The sequence below is a fragment of the Caretta caretta genome, chromosome 8 (genome assembly GCF_965140235.1).
Source record: "Caretta caretta isolate rCarCar2 chromosome 8, rCarCar1.hap1, whole genome shotgun sequence".
Classification (NCBI taxonomy): Eukaryota; Metazoa; Chordata; order Testudines; family Cheloniidae; genus Caretta; species Caretta caretta.
The window spans coordinates 96,133,185-96,156,443 of NC_134213.1; the positions used below are offsets into that span (position 1 = coordinate 96,133,185).

General features: G+C 48.4%; 1 protein-coding gene across 1 annotated transcript; it reads left to right on the forward strand.

The window, feature by feature from the left end:
* On the forward strand, positions 1-23,034 carry TTC22 (tetratricopeptide repeat domain 22). Its single transcript, XM_048862130.2, has 7 exons — positions 1-1,121; positions 11,802-11,857; positions 13,905-14,020; positions 14,811-14,929; positions 18,703-18,864; positions 21,402-21,554; positions 22,199-23,034. The coding sequence occupies exons 1-7, from the start codon at positions 555-557 to the stop codon at positions 22,727-22,729; spliced, it is 1,704 nt and encodes a 567-aa protein (XP_048718087.1). The 5' UTR covers positions 1-554; the 3' UTR covers positions 22,730-23,034.
* The last annotated feature ends 225 nt before the right edge of the window (positions 23,035-23,259 follow it).

The window sequence follows — 23,259 nt, forward strand, 5'->3', positions numbered from 1 at the left end:
GCTTCTGGCTTCAAACACCTGAATCCGGTCCAGAAGCGGCTCCGCTGTGCAGTCCATGATCAGGCTCGGCTACCGATCCGTTCTGATGGGGATTTGGAGTAAGGGAATCAGGATTTGGCCCAGACTTTTTATTGTCAAAGGCGTTTTATGGCCTGGAGCAAAATACACAACAAACGTTAACACCGTGCAGAATACAAACCAAAGAAGGGAAATGGGAATATGGGACTGATCGCTCCAGCATGCACTGCAAGGAGCAGCCCACCTCTGCACCTGCCCCTGCCAGGACAACAGGCAAGAATGGACCCAGCAGACTTTTCTGTTTTGGACTCTTGAGATTCACTGACAGTCCTAGCCAAGCAGGCACTTGAAGAATGACAGGCGTGGCTAGGTGCCTCTTCCATTCAGGACTCCTCCCAGGCTGCATGTGAATCAGCTAAACCAGAATTGCAGGTTTGAGAGAGCAGAATTGCAGGTTTGTCAGAGAGGAGGAGGGAAAGGTTGGGACTGGGAGATACTGCAGCAGCCCTGCGTGGGGATATACCCAGCAATTCCCCATGGAGAACCCGGAGGAAGCCGAGGTGGATATTGACACGCTCATTGAGGAGATGGACTATATTCCTGGTCACTTCCACCTGGAGATGAACCTGAACTTCGAGCCCTGCTCTGCTGTGACTTTCAGAGGGAGGGACATGAAGCTTAAGCGAGACAGCCTGATGTATGAGCTAGAGCTTGAGTCTGGCTCCCAGCGATTCGCCATCAGGAACCTGCTTGGGGTCTTCTCCTTCCACCTGGAGGAGATGGAGCAAGCCAAGGAGATCTTCCTGAGCATCTCCCAGGAGGACCCTGACAACCTCAATGCTTGGGCCAACCTGGCCTGTGTGTATGACAGGCTGGACAGCGAGCAGGAAGAGGCTGACTGCACCAAGAAACTAGCCCACTTAATGGGCCTGGGCTCAGAAGACGCATCTCAGGGGGATCCCAGGCTCCGAGCGGCCCGCTGCCTGGCAGAGCAGGGCTACGCTTACGTCTTTGACATTGGGCTTGTGGATGAAGAAGACCGAATGGAGAAACTGACTGCCGGCCTCATGCTCTATGACAAGGCTCTTGCTTATGGGGAGCAGGTCAGTCACAGCTCCTACCAATGCGTAGATTGCTGTCTGGTATCACCGGATGTACTTGCCATGTGTCTTTGTAGGCCCTCTACCCTTTGGGCAGAGCAATTCAATCATGGGTTCATTATGATAGCAGGAACCTAGAGTAGGAACTAATTTACCAGCTAATAGCTGAGCTTGGGTATGACAGTGCAGACAAGTATAAGCCTGAGGGAGTAAAGTCCTGCCAGGAGAAAGCTTCTGGGAATCGCTCCTATCTTAGTGTTCCGCCCTCCTTCGTGCTGTGTCACTTAAAATTGTTGATCTCTATGCAGATCAGCCCCTTTAAAGGCAACACGATTCTGTAGCTGGATGGGATTGTGGAAAGTTTTAAACCCGTTTTAAGTTACTCTGGTCTTACGTGATCAGAATAAACCGTGTTCTGCACTTCCAGCCTTATCTTCTCTAGCTGTTCAAACAAAGGCGCGTCCTTCTGCACACGCAGTGTGTGGCTGCCCTTTGGGAGCTCATAAAAGGCAGGTGGCTGGTATGCTCACTTAAGGGGAGCGCTTGGGTGGAGAGCTGGTTGGAGAGAGTTTATCGTTAGAATAAGAATTGCACGGTGTACGCTCTCTGAGACATCAGAACGGATGGAGCATCAGGGTATCACACACACTGAATTTGCTTCAAGACACTAACTGTGTTCTGTTGGCAAAGCCGCAGAAAATGTCCTTCCTTAAGCCATTCAGCTCAAGGCTTTGTGTCAAGTGCAAATACTTCTCCCAGCTGTGTTTGGAAAGGGCTTCAAGGCCTTCAGCTAGAAGGTGCTATCAAAATGCTCAGTAGTGCTACAGCTTAGTTCATTCCTTAAATTCTTGACCCCAGACATGTTACCTGGGAAGTTCATAACTATTACAGAGAGACAAGGTGGGGGAGGTAATAACTTTTATTGGACCAACTTCTGTGGGTGAGAGAGACAAGCTTTTGAGCTGAGAGCTCTTCTTCAAGTCCGGGTAAGCTCAAAAGCTTGTTTCTTTCACCCATAGAAGTTGGTCCAATAAAAGATATTGGCTCACCCACCTTGTCTCTCTAATATCATGGAAATAACATGGAACACTGCAAATAGTGTTGCCAACCCCCAACATTCAAAAATCATGAGTAAAGCCCCAGAAAATCCTGAGATAGACTTAGCAAATCATGAGATTTGTACAGCTAATTAATCTGGGATTCTTTTTCTTTGCCTCCTGTTTCCTGAGCCTTTAGGCTGCACTCAGGGTACATTTTCAACCTTTTCTTTGCAACCCTGAGGGCTAGAAACTTGCTTTTACTTTTAAATGCAAGCTGAGACTCTCATGGAATCACATCACTCCTGGAGCTGGGGCTTTAAAAAAACAATCCCAAGAGTTCGCAACATTTCAGTGAAGGGCAGGATAGAGAACTCTAAGATAGAGAAGCAGATGAAAATGCATAGTAAGAGAATAAATGCTGCATCATTCTCTAGAACCCCTGTTCTAGGATGTTCTGTTGTTTCAGTAAGAAGAAAACTATCAGACCATTTTTTTCATTTTAATTAGGTGCGGGGGATGTCACCGGGTGACTGGCCCTTTAAGGGGAGATAGGTCCAGGGCCCCACCTGTGACCCACTTAACTTGTCTCCCCAGGTGGAGATGAGCAGTGTCACATTTTGTGTGGCTAGAATCAGGCCTTCTGGGGGTGGAGATAACAGAGAAGCCTGAAGAGAATCAAAGGGGAGACTCCAGGTAGGAAGCCTTGGGAGCTGCTGTTCCTAGATGGAGAGCAGGGAGGGACTCAAAGGAGCAGGAGAGCAGCATGAGCTGCTCAGAGACTCTCCCAACTGCCCAGGCAGGAGGGTTCAAGCCAGCAGGGAGCAGCAGCCAGCGAGGATGGCTGGCGGGTGGAGAGGAAGTCTGCTAGAGGAAAGACTCAGCAGGGCCCAGCCTGGGATCACTGCACCAAGGGTTGGGAGCCACCTAGGAAGGCTAGGGGAGTTCTTGTGTATCCAGACCCCAAGAAGGGGTGTTACAGGACACATGAAAGCCTATACTGAGCTTACTGGGAGCCCAAGAGGGGGGAAACTGAGGCAGACGCTAGCCTGAAGCCAGAGTGGGTAGGCAGTGCCGCTATAGGGGATTCAGCGGCTATTTAAAATTCTGCAGTCTGGCATTAAACTTTTCACAGTCCCCGTTCTGCACAAAGCAGGGGGTTAGTGATGCAGGGCCGCTCGGTGTGACTAAGGCGATGGTCTAACACTGAGCGATGTCATTTAGCGCATCACTGAGGCTATTGTCATAAGTGGACTCACGGACAGCACAGTTGTCCCCACATGGAGGGACATCACAGCTAAACATTGCAGAGCAGACAGGAGCTGCCAGGGTGTCAGCAGCCACATGTAACACAGTCAAAGCGATCTGTGCGCATGAAAACCTTGGAATAGCTGGGCAGGTTTCTGATCCCAGGACGTGGGGTGGACCTGTCTGCATTACAGCTCTTAGCCCTGTTTTCCTGAGGCCCTTGACAGTGTAGACAGGCTGATGTTTCTTGTGACAAAGCCATGCTTATGAAAGGCACCAGATAAACAATCCTTGGATTATCCACCGAGCAGGCCCAGCAGATGCTGTAAAACAGACACTCTTGGCTTGGGCCAGTGATACAGACGTGAAAGGTTCCAGCCCACCACCAAAGCCCCAGGCCACCCACAGAGATGTTATTTTAGCCCTTAGGATGGTTCTCCAGGATCAGTCAAGCAGTGGTCAGTTCATACCCAGCCACCTTGCTATAGACATCTCTAGAGCCTGGAGACAATTTGCTTTCTGTTCATATTGCTGTTAACCCCCGCCGGTCTGTATGAAGTGGCAGAAAGCAGGATAACTCCAGAAAGCAGCTGGACTTGGCCAAGTGTGTGTTTCAGAGAGGGGGGCCTAAGAATATGCAAACAGCAGCTGGGGAAATCGCCCTATCAACACAGGCAGAGTTGGAAATCCTCTTCTGCAGCCTTCCACTGCTATGAGAGTAACCTCAGAACCGAACGTCTCCTTTTCAGTTTGTCACCTCTAGAAGGGCAAGGTATAAAGAGCAAGAAGGTTCTGCGGTGAATTATAATTATTTATTTTATTTGTATTACCGGAGCCCCAGCCCAGGACCAGGGCCCCATTGTGCTAGGCACTGCACAAACCCAGAACAAAAGAACAGTCCCTGTCCTAAGGTGCTTACAATCTAAGGATAAGACCAGAGACAACAGATGGTCACAGACAGACAGGGGAGCACAAGGAAACAAGGAGACAATATTGGTCATCCTGGTAAATGTGGTCTCAGCCTGACGGGTGTCAAGTTTTTTGTAGTGATCGTGGCAAAGGAGAGTTTTAAGGCACAGTACTGGGACTGTGAAAATCTGGATTCCGCTCCTAGTTCTCCCTATGTTACCTAAATCTCTGTGTGCCTCAGTTCTCCAGAATCAGAAGAATAAGAATCCATCCTTCCCTCCATCCTGTGACTGTCTTGTCTATTTGGAGTGTTAAAAGTTTGGGAGGAAGGGCTCTCTATCATTATGTGGTTGTCCAGTGACTAGCACAATGGGCCCTGATCTCGGTTGCGGCCTCTAGATGCTACTGTAATATAAATATTAAAAGTATCTGGGCCCCAGCTAGTGGGTTTGTATTGGGATGGGAATCTGAATGGTCCCTACATTCGGGGACATTTTAACAGAGGCTTCGTCTACACTAGCAATTTATGTCATATTCATTACTACGTTGCTCAAGGGTGTGGAAAATCCACACTCCTGAGCAATGCAGTTATACCGACTGAACTCCTGGTGTAGACAGTGCTATATTGACAGCAGGGCTTCTCCTGCCGACATAGCTACCATCTCTGGGATGTAGAAATGGCTCTCAAGTTCCCAGTGTGGGGCTGGTTATGCTTATGGCTGTGTTCAGCTTCCTCCCCTTCCCGAATGGTGATTCCAGCCACCTGAGCAGACGCAGGCTGCAGTGGGCACTGATGCAGTCAAAGTGCGCTGCCTTCTCTGCAACGCACCTGACCCCTGAGTGCTTAGTGAACATTACAGAGACCTGGCTAGCACAAGCTTTGATTTAACACCACCATGAAACAGCTTCATCCTGTCGGAACTTGGTTCGGCCACAGTTAAGTTGATCCCATGATTGAACCTTGGTTGAAAGGCTGCATAGACGTGCTTTGGTCTCCTCCAGGCTAGGCAGCCGGACTGTGCTCGACTCCACTCCACAGGGTATTGGCTGAGGATGGTGCGCTGACTGGGTGATAATACAGCTTGGCCTTGCCTGTGTTGATGGTAGAGCCCAGAACTCTAACGTGGCGCAGTAACATGACTCTTAACATGGTTTGGTCCCATCCACACAGGCCAGGCCAAACCATGCTCTAGAATGAATGGGGCACTATTGTTATAACACGGCAATATACATGGTGTAGATGGAGCCTCACCAGTGTCCAGTCCCAAGTCTGCAGCCACACAGACCGAAGCAGCAATTATCAGAAAGGTGTGAGCTTTCTCCCCTCAATAAATCCCAGCTCAATGATTCCACTAACATTATTCCCTTGTAAACACTAAGGGCCAGATTCTCAGCTTGAGTAAATCAATGTCCCTCCATTGATTTCAGGAGAGTGATGCCAACATGCATCACTTGCAGATCCAGCCCTGGCACTGCTGATCCTCTTATCCAAACCACCCAGTTTATGTACCTGCCCCTGCCAGCCACTCTATTCGCTGTGCAAGGACGCTGCCTAGGAAAAAGGTTGTGAATATACAAAATAATTGACTCTTCTATCAGCTATTCTGTGGATTGCTCAAACCATTCCCGTGCTGGCCACCAGCCTTAAGACATTAGGAGGGGAGCGGTGTTTACAATGTTGACAGCTGCAAAAATGTTGGAGCCATGTGGGCAGGTTGTAGGATTCTGAGGGGCTCCTAGTAAATCTAGTCCAGCAGCATTCATGCCCTTCACTTGAATAATCTCAGGCAGATCTTATCTACTATAGGGCCAAGTGGAATTGTAACTAAACTAAAGCCCTGCAGCCGCGGGGAAAGTGCATGCAGGAACTCTGCAGCACCTGAGGGTGCTGGTTGTGTCTAAACTGCCTGTAGGTGTCCCTGCCGATGAGCAGCCCAACCTAACACCTCTGGAAGTGTTGGGAAAGGAGCAGGTTTCGGTTTAAAAAATGAGGGATTTGAATGGCAAATCTGCTCTCCCAGCTGGAGAGCTTAGCAAAAGCTCAAGTGAGACTTTAAGCCCCAGCCCCAGCCCTGCACTGTGTGGTGGAGACACCCTGTTCAGTGGGAGCGCCAAGAGGCATTGTTCAGGCAGGTGCTCTGCCTCCCCGAGGTCCGGGTCAGCACAGGCATCTCTCTGTTCCAGGGTGCACTGTCTGCTCTGCTGCACAAGGGAGTGGAGGCATAGACCTGCCCCCTCTGGAGCCATGAGTGTGAGCCTTGTCGGGCAGTGCATTCTGCACAGCGCTGAGTCCACGGCAGGTGTGCATCTGTCACAGCTCCAGCTGCAGAGGCTGGGTCTTTAGTTCAGGTTGTAGCTGCTTATGCTTTTTAACGCTGGTGATCCCTGGTTCAGTTTCTGGGGTGTTGGTCAAAATGGTGGCTATCAGACTTGCACTTAGCAAAGCACAAGGGGCGGGCAGCGTCTTGGTGCCCTCTCCTGCTTTCTCGCTCTTCCACTGAAGGTCAGGCACAACCTGGCTCCAGAGAACATAGCCAGTCGGCTTGTCAGGAGTGATGAGTGATTCTGAGTAGAACTGCTTAGACATTCCCCAGTGGAATGCTTCTCCTAGAATGCCGAGTGGTAAAACTGGAAAAGTTTCATGGTGATGGCTCCCTTTTGACCAAGTTCCAATGGATCCCGCCCTGCCGGGCAGGTTTAGAAAACTGCCTGGTTTCCTGCCAGCTCACCCACCCAGCCCTCCACAGCTGACCAGGGCAATCTGGGTTTCCAGGCTATAAACTCTCAGGCAGCCTGCCTGGTGGGGAGCCAAGAAGCCCTGGGAACTGCGACTCCCAAGCTCTAAGGCTCTCTGTTCAGCTGGGGCTCCCGGACTTACAGCTCCCTGCCAATCCACCAGGTGGCTGCCAAAGAGCCCGGAAGTTCGGAGCGCCAGCTAATGGCTCCTCAGCAGCCAGAGCTTCCAGAGTCCTCAGCTCAGGGACAGCCCGCTGGGCAGAATGTCCCTCAGCTGGGCTTCCATTCCCTTTCATGGAGACTTTCAAAATTGTTGGGTTCCATTCCAAATTGAAACATCTCAGTCCTCCCTGGAACAGAATTCCCTTTCTCCGCACAGCTCTAATTTTGAGGTACCCAACTTGAGCCACTTTAAAGAGACCTGTTTTTTGGAGGGCTGGGTGCTAAGCACTTTCTACAGAACCCTGCCCCCTTAGGCATGTCTCAAGTTGGGCATCCAAAAAGTTAGGCATCAAAATCATGTGTCGAATTCCTTTCTCAGTTAGTGCTGGCTGCTTCCTTCTGCATCATGATCCATAGTCTTGCTAGGCCATTTAAGTATGGGTTTATTTTATTTATGTGCACAGATAAAATGAACCCACAAAGAAATCAAAAAAGAAACTTAAACGGAATACCTTCTAAACAATCCAGCCCAGCTCAGCGCTCTCCAAACCCATTAACTTGCAAAATCTGCTCCACCGCCAGGTCTAAAGGGAATAGCAATTAGCACTTTGCCCACAACCCATTACAATTAAATGCGAACAGAGCCACCAGATGGGAGTATAGATCACAAAGCTGGTTCACTTTCAACAGATCATGGGCAAAGTACCAGGAACAGTGCTTGGTTCAGCTTCAGCCAGGGAGGAGGAATAGCCTTTCCAATTGTATTCAGTTCTTCTAATGAACTAGGAGTGCAAGTTTCCTCCCTCCAACCTTAGAGGATCCCCACAGGCTTCCCAAACAATCTGTAAGACCTTCACAAGTGCTGAGTACCCACGAATCCCATTGAAATCAAGGGAGTTGCTGGTGCGGAGCACCTGATTCAGCATTCCTAACGTTGGTATCAGTGGAGGCTGAATGAGCGAGGGTCTGCAGAAACACTTCTCCCGTGAATGAAAGGCAGCCACCTCTGGGGGAGTGGTGGCAGCCAGGCAGGCGGCTGGAGCACACCATGGTGCACAACAGCTGGGCTGGGGAATGCTAGCCAACAACCGTCCGCAGGGCAAACTCCTGTTGTTACTAGAATGTGCCATGAGATGTTTAAAGTTGGGTTGGCCCTATTAGGGTATGTCTACAATGCATACTAAGCTCGGGCTCCAACTCAGGTTTCAGCCAAGCCCCTTTTCTGTCCACACGCACACTCGGGTCAGCAAGCACTCAGGACCCAGTGTCCTAGGACCCTCCTAGTGGAGTGGGTCAGAGCCTGAGTCCCGCTGTGACTTGGGTCCAAGCGGTCATTTTGCAGTGTGGATGCAGGTCAAGCCACAGACCCAAGTCAGAAGGTCTACATGGTGCAGTATGGATGTGTTAGCACGGCTGTGAGAGCTGGGTCCAGGTTTACAATGCAGTGTGGATGCAGCATGGGCTTGGAAATAAGTCCACAAGCCCGGGTCCCACAGACCCAGGTGTACAATGCAATGTAGACATACCCCTGGACACCAGCCCACCTTGGGGTGCTGTGGAGCCTCCTGCCCCACGGGGGGAAAGCATTGTGCTGCAGGAAGACATAAGGCTCCCTGGAGCTTCCCAGCACACAATGTGAGCACATCTGCTATTCTGTGTTTTAGCAGAGCGGGCTGGCTGCAGAGGGTGGGCAGGGCAGTGGCCTCACCTCTTGCCCACCACCACCATCTCCTCTCAGGAGCCTAGTGCCCCAGAGACATCTCTGGACTTGGGAGATCACAAAAACTGCAATGATGCTGTGGGGAAAAGGCTCCGCCTCTGCACACCTGCCCGGCACCATCTTCCCCAGGCTGCCCATGCACGACACTCACAGCCTTGATGTCTAAGCATCCTCCCAAAGGGCAGTCAGTTCCTTGGCCGCAACAGGATGAGAGGGTCATTGCAGGCACGGTGTGGGGCTGTGCTCTCGGAGTTTAGACATTTGGAACCAGTCGCTTGGCTCACAAAACTGTCCCTTAGGGCAGCTACGCACCTGGAACACTGTTAGCTGGCGTTTCTGCAGTGAGCTGGCGTTTCTGCTTACAGCAGCAGGCTAAATATCAGCCAAGTGCTTTCAGATATTTATAGTGCACTGAGAATTCTCTTTCATTGGAACATATTTCTGCCACCTACGTGGTATTAGATCCAACAAGCCGACAGCTCTTCACCACAGAATCTCCTGGCTATTTTGAAGGCTTTATATTTGTGCGTCTGTTATTCCTGTCGTACGTCCCCATTTGTCCTTCCCTTACACACCAGCGAAAGATGCTAGCCCTCTGCACCTCTGCAGCTGCTGCTGTTTGAGCATCTCAAAGCACTTTGCAAACATGAATAAATTTAGCATCAACCCCTCTCTGAGGACGGCATTATTATTATCCCCTTGTAGCAGATAGGGAACCTGAGGCACATGAGTTAAATCCTTGTCCTACAGAGTATGTAGGAGTTTTGACTTCATTGGGGGGCCAGGATTTAACACTGCAGATTTGATGCTCCAGGGCCTTGCACCTTGTGTGTTATTTACACCAGTGAAAAGTGGGTGCAAACACAATCGGAGCAGATTGGTAACTTTTATAGTGACTCTGCACAAGAGTGAAAGCCTGCACAATGCAGAGACAAGGTGGGTGAGGTAATACCTTTTATTGGACCAACTTCTGTTGGGGAGAGAGACAAGCACAGACTTTATCCTGGGACTAATACAGTACCAACAACACTGCGTGCACGGTGCAGTTACCAAGAAGACTCTGAACTGAGCCAGGCGACACAGAAGGCCTCTGGGAGAGCTGAGAACAGAACTCCAAAATCTCCTGATTACCAGCACTGTGTTGTGCTCATGAGACCATCCTTTCAGCAAAGTGAGTGGAGACAAATCGGCCCTTACCTCCTGCTCCCTGTGCGCCTGCATGAGGCAGCAAAAATACTGTGTGTAACCCTCGCTAACCTCCCCAATTCCTTCCTCCCTGAATCCTCAGCACAGGGCAGGAAGGTGATACTTTGTTTGGGAAAACTGTCCATTTGGTTTCTCCACCTCACTGGTGCAACTGGCTGGCTGGGCCTGTGCTTGCTAAGCCGCTGTCCATGCCAATGACGCAGTGAGCAGCTACAGTAGGGAATCGCTCTGTTCTGGATACGATAAGCGGGAGCCAGGATTGTTGTAAGGCATTGCTTTGCCTCAACCTTCGGCTTTCATCACAAGAACACGCTAAACCATCCCCACCCCTTGATCCCCCAGCATGTGCCATCTTCTGTGTGTCAGCCTTGGAGACTTGTGCTCTCTGGGGCAGGGGCTTGCTTTCTTTGTGTGCCCTATGCAGTGCTGAGCGCAGTGTGAATAATATAAGTAATACTGAGAATGTTTGCTCCTTTTAATTGTACCTGCATCCACCTCTTGGAAACTGCTAACCTGGCTAATATTGCAATCCCTCTGCCCATTGCGTTATGTACTGTCCACCAAGACTTACCCCATTGCACTGTCCTGTGCAATTCCCATTTAAACAGAAAGCCCTCTCTTCTCTGAGCAGAGTGAGGGGACTGTGCTGCAGGCAAAGAACCTGACAAGCCTTATCTCCATGTTGCTGGCCCAGACTGGCTCTGCTATGTACCATTTTTAAACACAGTAATGTATACAACAACCTCATAGGATGCAGACTTATACAGACACACACTTCATGGAAACCCTCTTCTAATCTGCACAGAACAGAGTAAGCACTAATAAACCACCCTGAGTGGAATGGTATAGCCCGGCTGCAGAAATAGGGGGAAGAGAGGAAATCCATGTGTCTGTGAGGACACCTGCATTCAGGGAAGTGCCTTCTAATGGGTAGCCCTGTGGCCTGGGAGTCGGGATTCCTGTGTTCTAGTCCTCACTCTGCCACAGACTCCTCAGACCATCCTTTCCCCCCTCTATAAAATGGAATTATTAGTGCTTTGCTTGTGAACCAATTGCCATTGACACTATAGACCTCAAAAGGTTTTACAAAGGTGGATAAGCATTACTGTCCCTTCTTACCGGTGGAGAAACTGAGGCACATAAGCCCAAGGTCTCACCGCTAGTCTTTGGCAGAGTCATAAGCAGACTCCTGACTACCCGCTCTGGCTCAAGGCACTAGACTGCAGCTGTTACTCTCTGTGGGGTACTCCCCCAGTGGGTTGAGGATTCACTCCTGCGTGTTTACAAGGTGCTTTGAGATCCCTGGATGAAAGTGCAACGTCTACTGTGGAACTTAAAGGATAGCGTGAAAGGGCAGAGGTTTGCATGACATACTGAATGGGTTTTGAAAGGGACCGCCTCTGTTTCAGAGGGAGCCGTTGTGTCAGATTTTGGCTTGGTAAAAACTCATGGCGCGCCAATGACACTACACTGATTTACACAGGTGAGGATCTGGCCCGGCGTCTTTTATTGAGTAGCGAAGTAAGAAAGTTTTGAGTGTTGTTTTCCTGGCAAAGTGCACGTTCGTCTTGCCTCTGGATGTCTAGTTTCATAGGCCACTGGATTCGGGAGGGCGATTTTTCAGGTGTTAATGATGACTTTCCTACAAACCTTTCCCTATTTCAGATCCCCCTGGAGGAGAAGAGAAGCTGGTACTTCACTATGGCCACTCTGTACATCAGGTAAGAGAGGGAGTGCCTGGCGCGGAGCTGGAATAAGAGAGCGGAACAGCACCAAACACCTTCTCCGAGGGTGCCATGAGAAATAAACAGTGGCAGATTACACTGGAATGGGGGAGTTTGCCTGCACCCTGGCAGACCATCTGCTTTGTTTCTTGGGAAGTTGTAGCAAGGACTATGAGATGCCTACGCCTGGCTCAGCCAAGGCAAAAGCATTGAGAGCAGGGACCGATAGCTCCAGTCTGGAATGGATTGTGACTGCCCCAGGTGATAGGTGCTAGTTAACCTCTCTCCAGGTGAATTAAACAGCCAGTCTGTTCAGACCCCATTCAGGACACTATCAAAATCCCTGTGACAGATCCCCTAGAACGATCTCTTTGAGCCACAAGCCAGGGAGTTTCCTTAGTTGTTTCCTTACTAGCATGTTTAATTTGTTCTGGTTTCTCAGGGGCATTTTACCTTTGATTCCCTGTAGGAACTCCTCACAGGCCAACATTTCCTGTTCTCTGGTGACCATGGAGGGGAGGTGGTGTGTCCCTGGCTGTGGTGCACTATGGGAGACATTTCTTCAGTCGGATCAGGATTTGCCCCTGGTGCAGAGAAAGGGATTTTCTATGTAGAGATGAGTGGCTTTTTTCACTCTCTTTTTAGTGCACAGCAAACCAAAGCACACCCCTCTAGCGAGGCCTGGGCTAGCAAGCGGTGGAAAACAGGTAATGCATCAGGGGAACTGAAACCAACTTAGCATCACAGTACAATGGCGCCAAATGCCAGGGGGAAGTGGATTCCACAGACAGAGGAGGACTTGTGTAAACGACCGGGAGGGAAATCTTGGTTCCACTGAGCTCAGTGGCAAAATTCCCAGTTATCTCAGTGGGGCCTGGAGTTCACCCTATATCAGACTCGTTCTTTCTTTCTGCCTGGTAGGAGAATGGGCTTCATAGAGAAACTCAGATACCATGGCCATGGGCACTGAATTAGTGAATAGTGAGGGCAGAGTTCATTCTACCTGGCATAGGGTGGCTGGCCCTTTAAAGGAGTTGGGCCTAGCCCTCCTTTGCCTAGTTACCTGCCTCTCCAGTGATGGCTCTGAGGCCAGGGATCAGGTGATAGACTGCAAGTCACTGCGCCCAGATCCACAAAGGTATTTAGGCTCCTAAATTCTGGGCCTTGGCCCTTAGATAACAGGCCAAACAAGCAGCCCCGCTGAGAGCGAGACCCAGGGGAGACTCTGGGTCTGGGCCTGATTTCATGAGTAGATTTGCGTTGTGCTGTTTGATTTGGAGAAATAAAACTAAGCCCATAAGAAAGGGCCTTGAAATTCTGCCCCTAGCCCTGAGTCGCCTCCCACACACCCAAACTGCTGCTGCTGACCCAGCACCAGCCGCTGCAGAAGTCACGGAAAGTCATGGAACCCATGATCTCCGTGACAGATTCACAGCCTTAATTATAGTTACAACTAGCAAAAAGAGCATCAGGTGGGAGATAAAACCTCATGTTTCAGGGCTCAAAACAATTTATAACTAGTAGGGATTAGGATTAGATGTTTGTGGGGGGCAGATTACCCCAGATCTGCCTACTGCAGGGTTCGTACACTTTCCTGTGAAGTGTCTGGTGCTGGCCACTGTCAGAAACAGAATACAGGACTAGATGGACTGTGGGTCCGATCCAGTATGGCAACTCCCTATGTTCCACAGTTGCAATGCAGTGGAGAATCAGGCCCCTGAGTTCCAATCCTGACTCTTTGTTGACTCGCTGTGTAACCTTGGACAACTTGCTCTACCTCCCTGCGCCTCGGTTTCTAGTAAAGCAGGGAGAACAATATCCACCTCTATGATCCTTGGATGCTGTGTAACTGCAAAGTCTAATTAATATCGTGCATTTGTTGTTCTAGGGGTGTGATACATGAGCTGTGACTAGTAAGCCACCCCCACTGAAGTGAACCGTAATACTGAGCAATCAAAGCACTATTTGCTAAGGAAAGCAGTCCTATTGATAGAGGCGTTTGTGTAGCTAGGATCCAGTAACCAAACTGCTCCTGCTCTTACAGATTAGATGGGATCCTGATGAACAAGGGAAATGATGAGCAGAAGCGGCTGCCCTCCTTTAACAGAACGCTGGCTCTGCTTCGACAAGTGACCAAGTCCTCAAATTCTCACTACAGAGGTATGAGAACCAGCTCATTCCAGGCACACTCCATTCCTCTGCATGAGAAGCAGGGCTCAGACCGCAACTCACCAAGCTTTTCACACCTGCCTGCCTAAGGTTAGGCTCATACATGAACGTGGCCTTATATGCAGAAGAGCTAAGGACCTACAGATCCCATTTCTGGTAGCAACTAAGGCCCCGATTCAGCAGGGTGCTTAAGCAAGTGTCTAATTTAAAGTACATTAATAGTCTCATTGAAGCAAATGGGACTAGTCGCATACTTAAAGTTAGTCACGTACTGAAGCACCTTGCTGAATCAAGGTCTAAAAGTTATCGTACAATGGTTGTTGGGTGGCCTGGGTGAAATAAACTGATGGTCTCAGTCCAGTTCCTAGTCAACAGAGATCAGGGAAATAACATTTTCAACAGCAGCACAATTGCAGCTTATTGGCAATCTCAGCAGAGAAGCCAGAGAGCAGGCAGATCCTGGAAAGTTACCTAACCTCTGACCCCTTAGAGATCTGGGGTGGGGTTGAAGTACATGGGCAGGGCAGTGCGTGGGCAGTTTGCACTGTCAGTCTTCATGCTGCAGATAAACCAAGTACTCCAGGCTCCTGGGCACTTCTCAGAAGCACTAAATTCACTAAACTAAACTAACTTTGAAATGCATCTTTTGCCAAAGCGGCTCAGTGAATTCTTGTTGCCAAAGTGAAATGTCCCTTCAGCCTGATTGTGCAGGATGGATAGCTTCTAATATTAGTGTCTTTACTGCTAACCTGCTCTGACTTTTGTTCTCCACCCCCTCTAGCTCTGGCCTGGTGCTACCTCGGGATGCTGCTGGAAAGGAAAGAGACGTTTTCCACCACCCCAATGGGGATCCATGACTGTGGTTACTCTGGGACTGGGCCCCTTGATTGCTTTGGCAAGGTGCTTTTTTACTTCATTGGTAGGGTGTAATGAGAAGACTTGTGGAAGTCCCCATTGCTCACTCCTTTATACCTACATCCCCCATAAGCCATGCAGATTGCCATCTCTCTCCTCTGCATTCCCTTCTTATCTGCTCCTTCCCCGTCACTCCATCCTCATGCCTCCTTTTCCCTACTCTGAGGCACTCCAGAATGAGCAGTACGTATCAGGCAAAGCCAGCAGAGCTTAGGATCTCTGTTTTACACAAGCAGACCTCACCATCAAGGACACTGGGTCAGATTCTCAGGTGATGTGAATCAGCCTTGTTCCACTGATAACAAGAGCTACCCCTTACTGCAGCCCAGGGGCCCAAGCTGTAAGATGAGGCTGGAGGAAGCATCCAGGAGTTAATTTTTGTTAAGGGTGCAGAAGTTCTAGGGATGGGAGAGTCCCAAGGAATGGGGAGAAAGGAGAAGGATTAGGCCGGGTGTTTGTTTTACCCCTCCCAGCCTCCACACCTTATATAAGCACCTGAGCCTCCCTCTGACTACACCCCTGCTCCCAATGCAGCACAGAAGCCGAGGAACCACATGCTCCACTGGCAGCCCTGCCTGGGTTACATGTGCAACTCAGTAGTCCTGCCAGCTCTCAGTTAAGATTATAATCACACAAGGCAGTGCTGGCATGTACAGGCCCAAGCCACCCACCCAGTCAGGATCCAGAGCTAAACTCTCCCAGAACTCAGGGGTGGCTTGAGCCATGGTTTGGGCTGACATCCACCTCTACCAAGAACAGCGGCTAAGGCTATTGCAGTTATTAGTTGGGTCTAGCCTTATGGGAGTGCATGAAGAGGGAGGAAGAAGGAGTCTCCTCCCCCTTTCAATGCCCTATACAGAGTGCAGGCACAATTCCAGTGCCTGCACGTGCCACTCTATCGAGGGCTGGCAAGGAGGCAGGGCTATAACCCAGTCCCCATTCCACAATGGCCAGCAAAGCTCACCTCATACACAACCATACCCTCCATGCATTGCCTCCCAGAGTTCCTTGCTGGGATAGTGTGGCTCCAGACCTGTATCTGTGCAGCCCTTAATCAGGCGCCAAGATGCTGTGGTAATGGGCCTGGTGCATTAACCTAAGCCAATTACTTTGGAGTTTTAAAAAAAGAGCACATGATATGGAAACTTTAAGGTGCTTCCTGTTTCTGAGGTAGTAGCTGTGTCCTGTCTTAAATAATGCAGACACTGAGGTGTTTATTAGTCCAGGGTGTCAAGGCCAAGTTGTAAGCAGCCAGACCTAGTGGTCAGAGCTGGAGTCCAAAGTCAGGAGTTGAGAGTCAGGCTGGGTCAGGAAACCGGGAGATCAGAATCACAAGCCAGAGGTCAGGAGCCAAGCCAGGGGAGCAGGAAGCACCTAATCCAGTAAAAGGTGAATCCCAGTTGTTCAGACAGCTGTCCTGTTCCTGACTTAAGTAGGGCCAGCGGGCCAATCGGCTGCTCTGGGACTCCACCAATAGGATGTCAGGGGTGGGCCCTCAAACTGGGGCTGTGTTTCCTGGGTCAGACCTTGTCAGCAGGCTGCCAAATGGAGGGTTGAAGTGTGGCTGCTCCCATGGGCCTGGGTTGAAGACCAGGGGTTATGACACAGGTTATGGTTACTTCTGAGTTAGCAGAAGGAATCATTGGGTGGTGGCTATTCTGGGTCAGAATCTAATGCCTCTCCTTACAATGGGTAGCTTATGCTCAGCCAATGATCCCATTGACTTTAATGGGGCTGGATCATGCATGGAGAGAGGTGCTACTCAATAAGACAGGGTATCAGAATCTGCCCCTAAATATTTAGGAGAAATGACCAGCTTTTTCTTCTTCCTCTTGTTGGCTAGGTGAAATGAGAAGTTGAGGCAACCATGTTTGTTGAGGGCATGTGGATGCCAAGCCCTGAGGGCAGCTGTCATAAATATAAAGGGAAGGGTAAACACCTTTAAATCCCTCCTGGCCAGAGTAAAAACCATTTCACCTGTAAAGGGTTAAGAAGCTAGGATAACCTCACTGGCACCTGACCAAAATGACCAATGAGGAGACAAGATACTTGCAAAGCTGGAGGGGGGGAGAAACAAAGGCTCTCTCTGTCTGTGTGATGCTTTTGCCAGGAACAGGAAAGGAATGGAGTCTTAGAACTTAGTAAGTAATCTAGCTAGAGATGCGTTAGATTCTGTTTTGTGTAAATGGCTGATAAAATAAGTTGTGCTGAATGGAATGTAGATTCCTGTTTTTGTGTCTTTTTGTAACTTAAGGTTTTGCCTAGAGGGATTCTCTATGTTTTCGCAAAAAGAAAAGGAGTATTTGTGGCACCTTAGAGACTAACCAATTTATTTGAGCATAAGCTTTTGTGAGCTACAGCTCACTTCATCGGATGCATAAAGTGGAAAGTACAGTGAGGAGATTTATATACACACAGAACATGAAAAAATATACATTGTAAGGAGAGTGATCACTTAAGATGAGCTATTACCAGCAGGAGAGTGGGGTGGGGGGAGAGAAAACCTTTTGAAGTGATAATCAAGGTGGGCCATTTCCAGCACATTTCCAGGAGTTAACAAGAACGTCTGAGGAACAGTGGGGGGGGGGGAGGGAGGAGGAATAAACAAGGGGAAATAGGTTTCAGAGGAACAGCCGTGTTAGTCTGTATTCGCAAAAAGAAAAGGAGTACTTGTGGCACCTTAGAGACTAACCAATTTATTTGAGCATGAGCTTTCGTGAGCTACAGCTCACTTCATCAGATGTATACCGTGGAAACTGCAGCAGACTTTATATACACACAGAGAATATGAAACAATACCTCCTCCCACCCCACTGTCCTGCTGGTAATAGCTTATTTAAAGTGATCAACAGGTGGGCCATTAGATAAGCTATTACCAGCAGGACAGTGGGGTGGGAGGAGATATTGTTTCATATTCTCTGTGTGTATATAAAGTCTGCTGCAGTTTCCACGGTATACATCTGATGAAGTGAGCTGTAGCTCACGAAAGCTCATGCTCAAATAAATTGGTTAGTCTCTAAGGTGCCACAAGTACTCCTTTTCTTTTTGCGAATACAGACTAACACGGCTGTTCCTCTGAAACCTGTCTCTATGTTTTGAATCTGATTACCCTGTAAGGTATTTACCATCCTGATTTTACAGAGGTGATTCTTTTACTTTTTTCTTCAATTAAAATTCTTCTTTTAAGAACCTGATTGCTTTTTCATTGTTCTTAAGATCCAAGGGTTTGGGTCCGTATTCACTTATGCAAATTGGTGAGGATTTTTATCAAGCCTTCCCCAGGAAAGGGGGTGTAGGGTTTGGGGCGGAATTTGGGGGGAAAGATGTTTCCAAGCGGGCTCTTTCCTGGTTATATATCTGTTAGACGCTTGGTGCTGGCAGCAATAAAGTCCAAGGGCAAAAGGTAAAATAGTTTGTACCTTGGGGAAGTTTTAACCTAAGCTGGTAAAAATAAGCTTAGGGGGTTTTCATGCAGGTCCCCACATCTGTACCCTAGAGTTCAGAGTGGGGAAGGAACCTTGACACAGCAGTAAAGCAGAGTGCAGGAATCTGCATATTTAAAAATACCACGCCATTGTGAGTCAGTACCCATGCAGCTTTTGACTCATCATCTGAGTCTCAACAAATTACAGTCAGTCAGTCACAAAAGCCAGTCTGTGAATAACACAGACGGTCCAACTGAATTCAGGGATGTTTGATCAGTACAGTAATGGGCAGTTCACTGATGGAAATATGTTTTGCTTTCTTGGTTTCAAAAGGCAATAGAAATAGCTAATGACAATCCTCCCACACTAAACCGACTGGCAAAAATTTTCCACTTCCTGGGCAAGCAAGAAATGGCTATGGGAATCTGCAATATGGCGCTAGATGTCCTACAAGATCCAGAGCTCAACTGGCAGGCCTACTGCACGCGGGCCAAGGTACGTAGCTTGTCTTTGACACCAAATCTTCAAGGGCCCATGCTACATTCTGAACCAGAGCCAGAGCAGCCCTACCTTTGCCAGGGACTGGCCTTGTGGCAATATTTCTAGCAACCTCGTCATTTGCACAAGATTTTAGCCTATGCTAAACTTACCAAACAAACGCAATAACTCGCATTTCTGTCTATGTTGTTTTGATTTCTGGAGTGGCACCTTGCACAGGCTTCAGCTCATCCTGGGAAGCCCATTGGAACATACAATTTTCTTCTGAAAGGGACTGCATCCTCACCTTAAAAAAGTAAGGCTCCGCTGCAGCAAAGTGCGTAGGCACATTCATCACTTTAAGCACATGCGCAGTGCCGCTGACTGAAATGGAACTATTCACCTGCTGAAAGTGAAAGATGTGCTTATGTGCTCTGCTGAAAGTGAAGCAGGTGCCTAAAGTTCCACTGAATTGGGGCCTAATTTAAGAAACTAAGTAAGCATGTGCATATAGAACCCTTCATTTCCTCTTCTAACCTGTTGTACAGTGTTGCTCTGTGGTGTGAAACAGCGGCCATGTTCCACCCCAGAGGTGGCTGTATAATCAGTGGTGGGTGAAATGATCCCTCTGTTTAGTTTGTTGCTTCTAGGTAAAAGGCATCATAGGAGATGTACATTGTTGCTGTAAATATTAATAATTATGGAAACTGATCTGGCCCATCAAGGTATCAACATTTCTCCTACGCTGTCATTACACAAGAGCAGGTTGGTGGACTCTTGGGTCTGATCCAAAGCCCATTGAAGTCAATGAGAATCTTCCCATTAACTGCAGTGGCCTTCGGATGGGGCCCCAAATCTCAGGAAGGTGCTTGAGTTCCAGCAGAAGGTAATGCTGGTTTGCTGCCACTCTCCACCCAGAATAAAAACCTACCGCTGCCTCCCTCCTTCCAGGAGCCAGCCTGACTCTGTGTGTTTCCATTAAGGGCTTTATTTGACAGAAGATCTATGAACTTCCAAAATGCAGAATCCCTGTGTAAGACCATTAATCTGCTTTTCAGTGTGCAGTCAGCCAACTGGAGAGGGCATTTGCCAAGATCTGCAGCCTCTCCGTGCCACTGGTGAATATTGGAGGCATCATTTGAATAAGCATCTTCATCCCTGAGTGGCTTGCCAGCTGATTCACCCAGGATACAGGCCCCAGGGGAGATTTCTCTTGGAAAATGGGGCTCACCAGGCCTGGCCTTGTACTCAGGAGTCAAATTCCTCTTCATGATCAGAGGAGCCTTTCACTGAGATGGCTCCTGGAAATGGCTCTGTCTGTGCCAAGGGATTCCACTAGGGATTCCCGATAGCTTCTTTTCTAGTGTTTAGCTTCGGCTATCATTGTCCTGGGCTATGTTATGTGATAGTCAAAGCAGTCACCCAAAGGGAAAATAAGCTGGGGAGGAAGGATGGTCTTATAGTTAAGGAGCCAGTCTGGAGATCTGAGTTCAGTTCTGGCTCTGCTCAGGCTCCTTGTCACCTAGGATAACATTTTCAAATGTTAATAAGTGACTTAGCTACCTAAGTCTAATTTTCAGGCATTTGGGAGCCAAAGTCTTATGGACTTTGAATGAGACATAGGCTCCTAAATCACTTAGGATCTTTTGAAAGTGTTACCCTCTACCTGTCTGTACCCGGGTGTCCTTATTTGTACAATGGTGTTCATGATTCCTACCTCAAATAGCCAGGAGTATTGTTACTGGTTATTTCCTATTATAACAGCAGCAAAGTATTGAAATGGGAGTTGATTGGTTGGTTTTTAAATAAACCTGAGATTAATTCTCACTTTATTTATTTTTTAAGACAAGAAATATTCAATTGCTTAAGAAATAAGTTGCCTCACAAGTGAATGTTCAGGCTGTCCTGGGTATCTTTAGTATGTGACTAGACCTATCCTTCAAAGGAGGTTTCTAATTTCTCTTGAAGCTCAGCTGCATGCAGGTATGAGGTCAAAAAATGCAGCATTAGGGGGTTTCTAAAAGCCAGACTGTGTCTTAAATAGACTCAGCTTCAGAAGACTACAAAACAATATAAAACAAAGGGCTTGATTCTGCAGTTCTTACTCAGGTAAAACTCCTAGGGTCGCCAATGGGGTGCAGTGGTGCAACCGACAGAAGCATTGTAGTGCTCCCCAATTCCTATTCGTATAATAGTATCGTTAGATCAATTGGTATTTACATCCTCATCACTGTGAAAGGGAATTCCAGTAACTGGTCAACACATCTCCAGGAGGTGTGTGGAACTATGTTGTCCTAGGCACTCAGACACTTTGGTAATGGTCAAGATAGATAGCTCCTGGGCTCATGTAACCTGGCTTGCAGTGGAGCTACACTGATTAACCCCAACTGAGGATCTGGCCCAATGTGTTTCATTTTTTCTTTACTAATATTAATATACTTAGTGCTATATATGTTAAAACAGCCCTACAAGCATGAACTAACCCCAAATATTGTGGCAGGAGGGATAACATTGAAACTGGATGTATACCAGAATGAGTTTCCTCCTGTGTTTAGATCCACATTAAGCTATATCTGCGAGATCTGGAACGTGCAAAGATGGGTTTGGGAGGCATGCCAGACAGGAAAAATCTCACCAGTGCTAAAGAGGACCTTGAAAGTGTTGTAAAGGTTTGTCCGTGCTTGAAGACATACCTGGAGATAGGCCAGGTGAGTAAATACACAGATGCTCTCCCAGTGAGATCAGTTGCTGCTTTTTTCATGTCTTCATGTTTTTATTTACATTCACTACTTAAAGAAACAAGCGGAAAAATAGAATGTAGAAACATTGAAGGCTCAGTCCTGGTTCTTGGGGTATGTCTGTACAGGAAAAGCTGGACAAGGGCTAGCCTACACAAACTAGCTTGAATCCAATTAGCAGTGAAGATAGCACAGCGTGGGGTCCTGGGTGAGCTAGCGAGCCATGTATGTACTCAGGGTCCCTGCTGGACTTATACTACCTTTGCTGAAGCCAACACCGCATTGTCTTCACTGCCGTTGTTACCAATGCTAGCTGGATTCACGCTAGCTTGGGCAAGCTAGCCTGTGCCCAGCTTTTGCTGTGTAGACGTACCCTAAGAGCTGGAGGTGGAGGGAGGTGAACTGGAGTGCTCAAATGATGGTTGTGTATAATGTATGCAGACTGGCCCAGAGCATCGACTATGCTGTGGCCACTTTGCATGGTCCACTGGTGGATTCTGCTAACGAATGTTACCCCGGCGTAGTACAGTCATCTCAGGCAGTAGTAAAAGGCTCTGCAGTTTCCTTGTAAACCATGGTTGTGAATCTGCAGTCATTCTGTCATGTCCTTCTAGGTCTACTATTACATGGGTGTTGATGCCATGCGGGAACTATTCCCAGTGGATGAGACGGCACTGGACAATGCTTTGGAGTTCTTTGCGAAAGCCATGGAGTTTGACCTGGGAGATACACTACCGGAAATACAGCTGCTTAGAGGGAAATGCCTGCGGCTTAAAAATGAGGAGTCCAATGCCATTGGGTGCTTCAAGCGAGCCATAGAACTGGACGATGTGGGCTCCACCTACACAGAGAGTTTCCGGTGCCTGATGGAGACACTACTTATGCTGTTCAGTCAGAAGAGGGTGAATGCCGAGATGCTGATGCAGGAGGTAGAATTGTGGGTAAAGAAGGCTGAGGAGAAATACCCAAAGCAGCGTGTCCACCAGGAGCTGAGACTGGTGTGTCGCAATCACACAACAGAGGTGATCGAGCTCTCCAAAGCCATGGTCACCAGAGGGAATACCGAGCTGGTGAAGATGCTGTTTGAGACAATAAAGACTGACTTTTCCAAGCCCAAACTAAATGAGCGATCACTCTCCTTCTGAACAACCGACGTCAGCATCATGTTATGCAGCACAACTGCCTCCTGGCTAATACTGTCTGAAAACTTCTAGTTCTCATCAAACAGGCAGTAGACAATAAACTATTTAACTCTTATCTGCAGATCTCTGAGCAGTGTGCAGAAGTGGCCAAGTATTACTATCTGTTTCACAAATGGAGATACTGAGGTACAGACCAAATAATGAAAAGTGATCTCTGGTTATGGGTGCCTCCAATTTTTGGAATGCATCCGATGAAGTGAGCTGTAGCTCACGAAAGCTTATGCTCAAATAAATTGGTTAGTCTCTAAGGTGCCACTAGTACTCCTTTTTCTTTTTGCGAATACAGACTAACACAGCTGTTACTCTGAAACCTCCAATTTTTGAGTTCACTTGAAGCTGTGAGTGCTCAACCCCTCTGAAAATCAGGCCCCCACTTCCTCAGGATGGACCTTGTCTGAAGTGATGTGCTCAAGGCCACACAGCAAGTTACTGGCAAAGCTGGAAGATCTGCCTCCATTACATTCTGGGGATGT

What these genes read in the sequence shown, in the direction of transcription:
- TTC22 (XM_048862130.2), top strand. Translation starts at nt 555, where the DNA reads ATGGAGAACCCGGAGGAAGCCGAGGTGGATATTGACACGCTCATTGAG. An exon ending in CTCTTGCTTATGGGGAGCAG is followed by an intron (nt 1,122 to 11,801) that starts GTCAGTCACAGC and finishes TCCCTATTTCAG; the next exon opens with ATCCCCCTGGAGGAGAAGAG. An exon ending in CTCAAATTCTCACTACAGAG is followed by an intron (nt 14,021 to 14,810) that starts GTATGAGAACCA and finishes CACCCCCTCTAG; the next exon opens with CTCTGGCCTGGTGCTACCTC.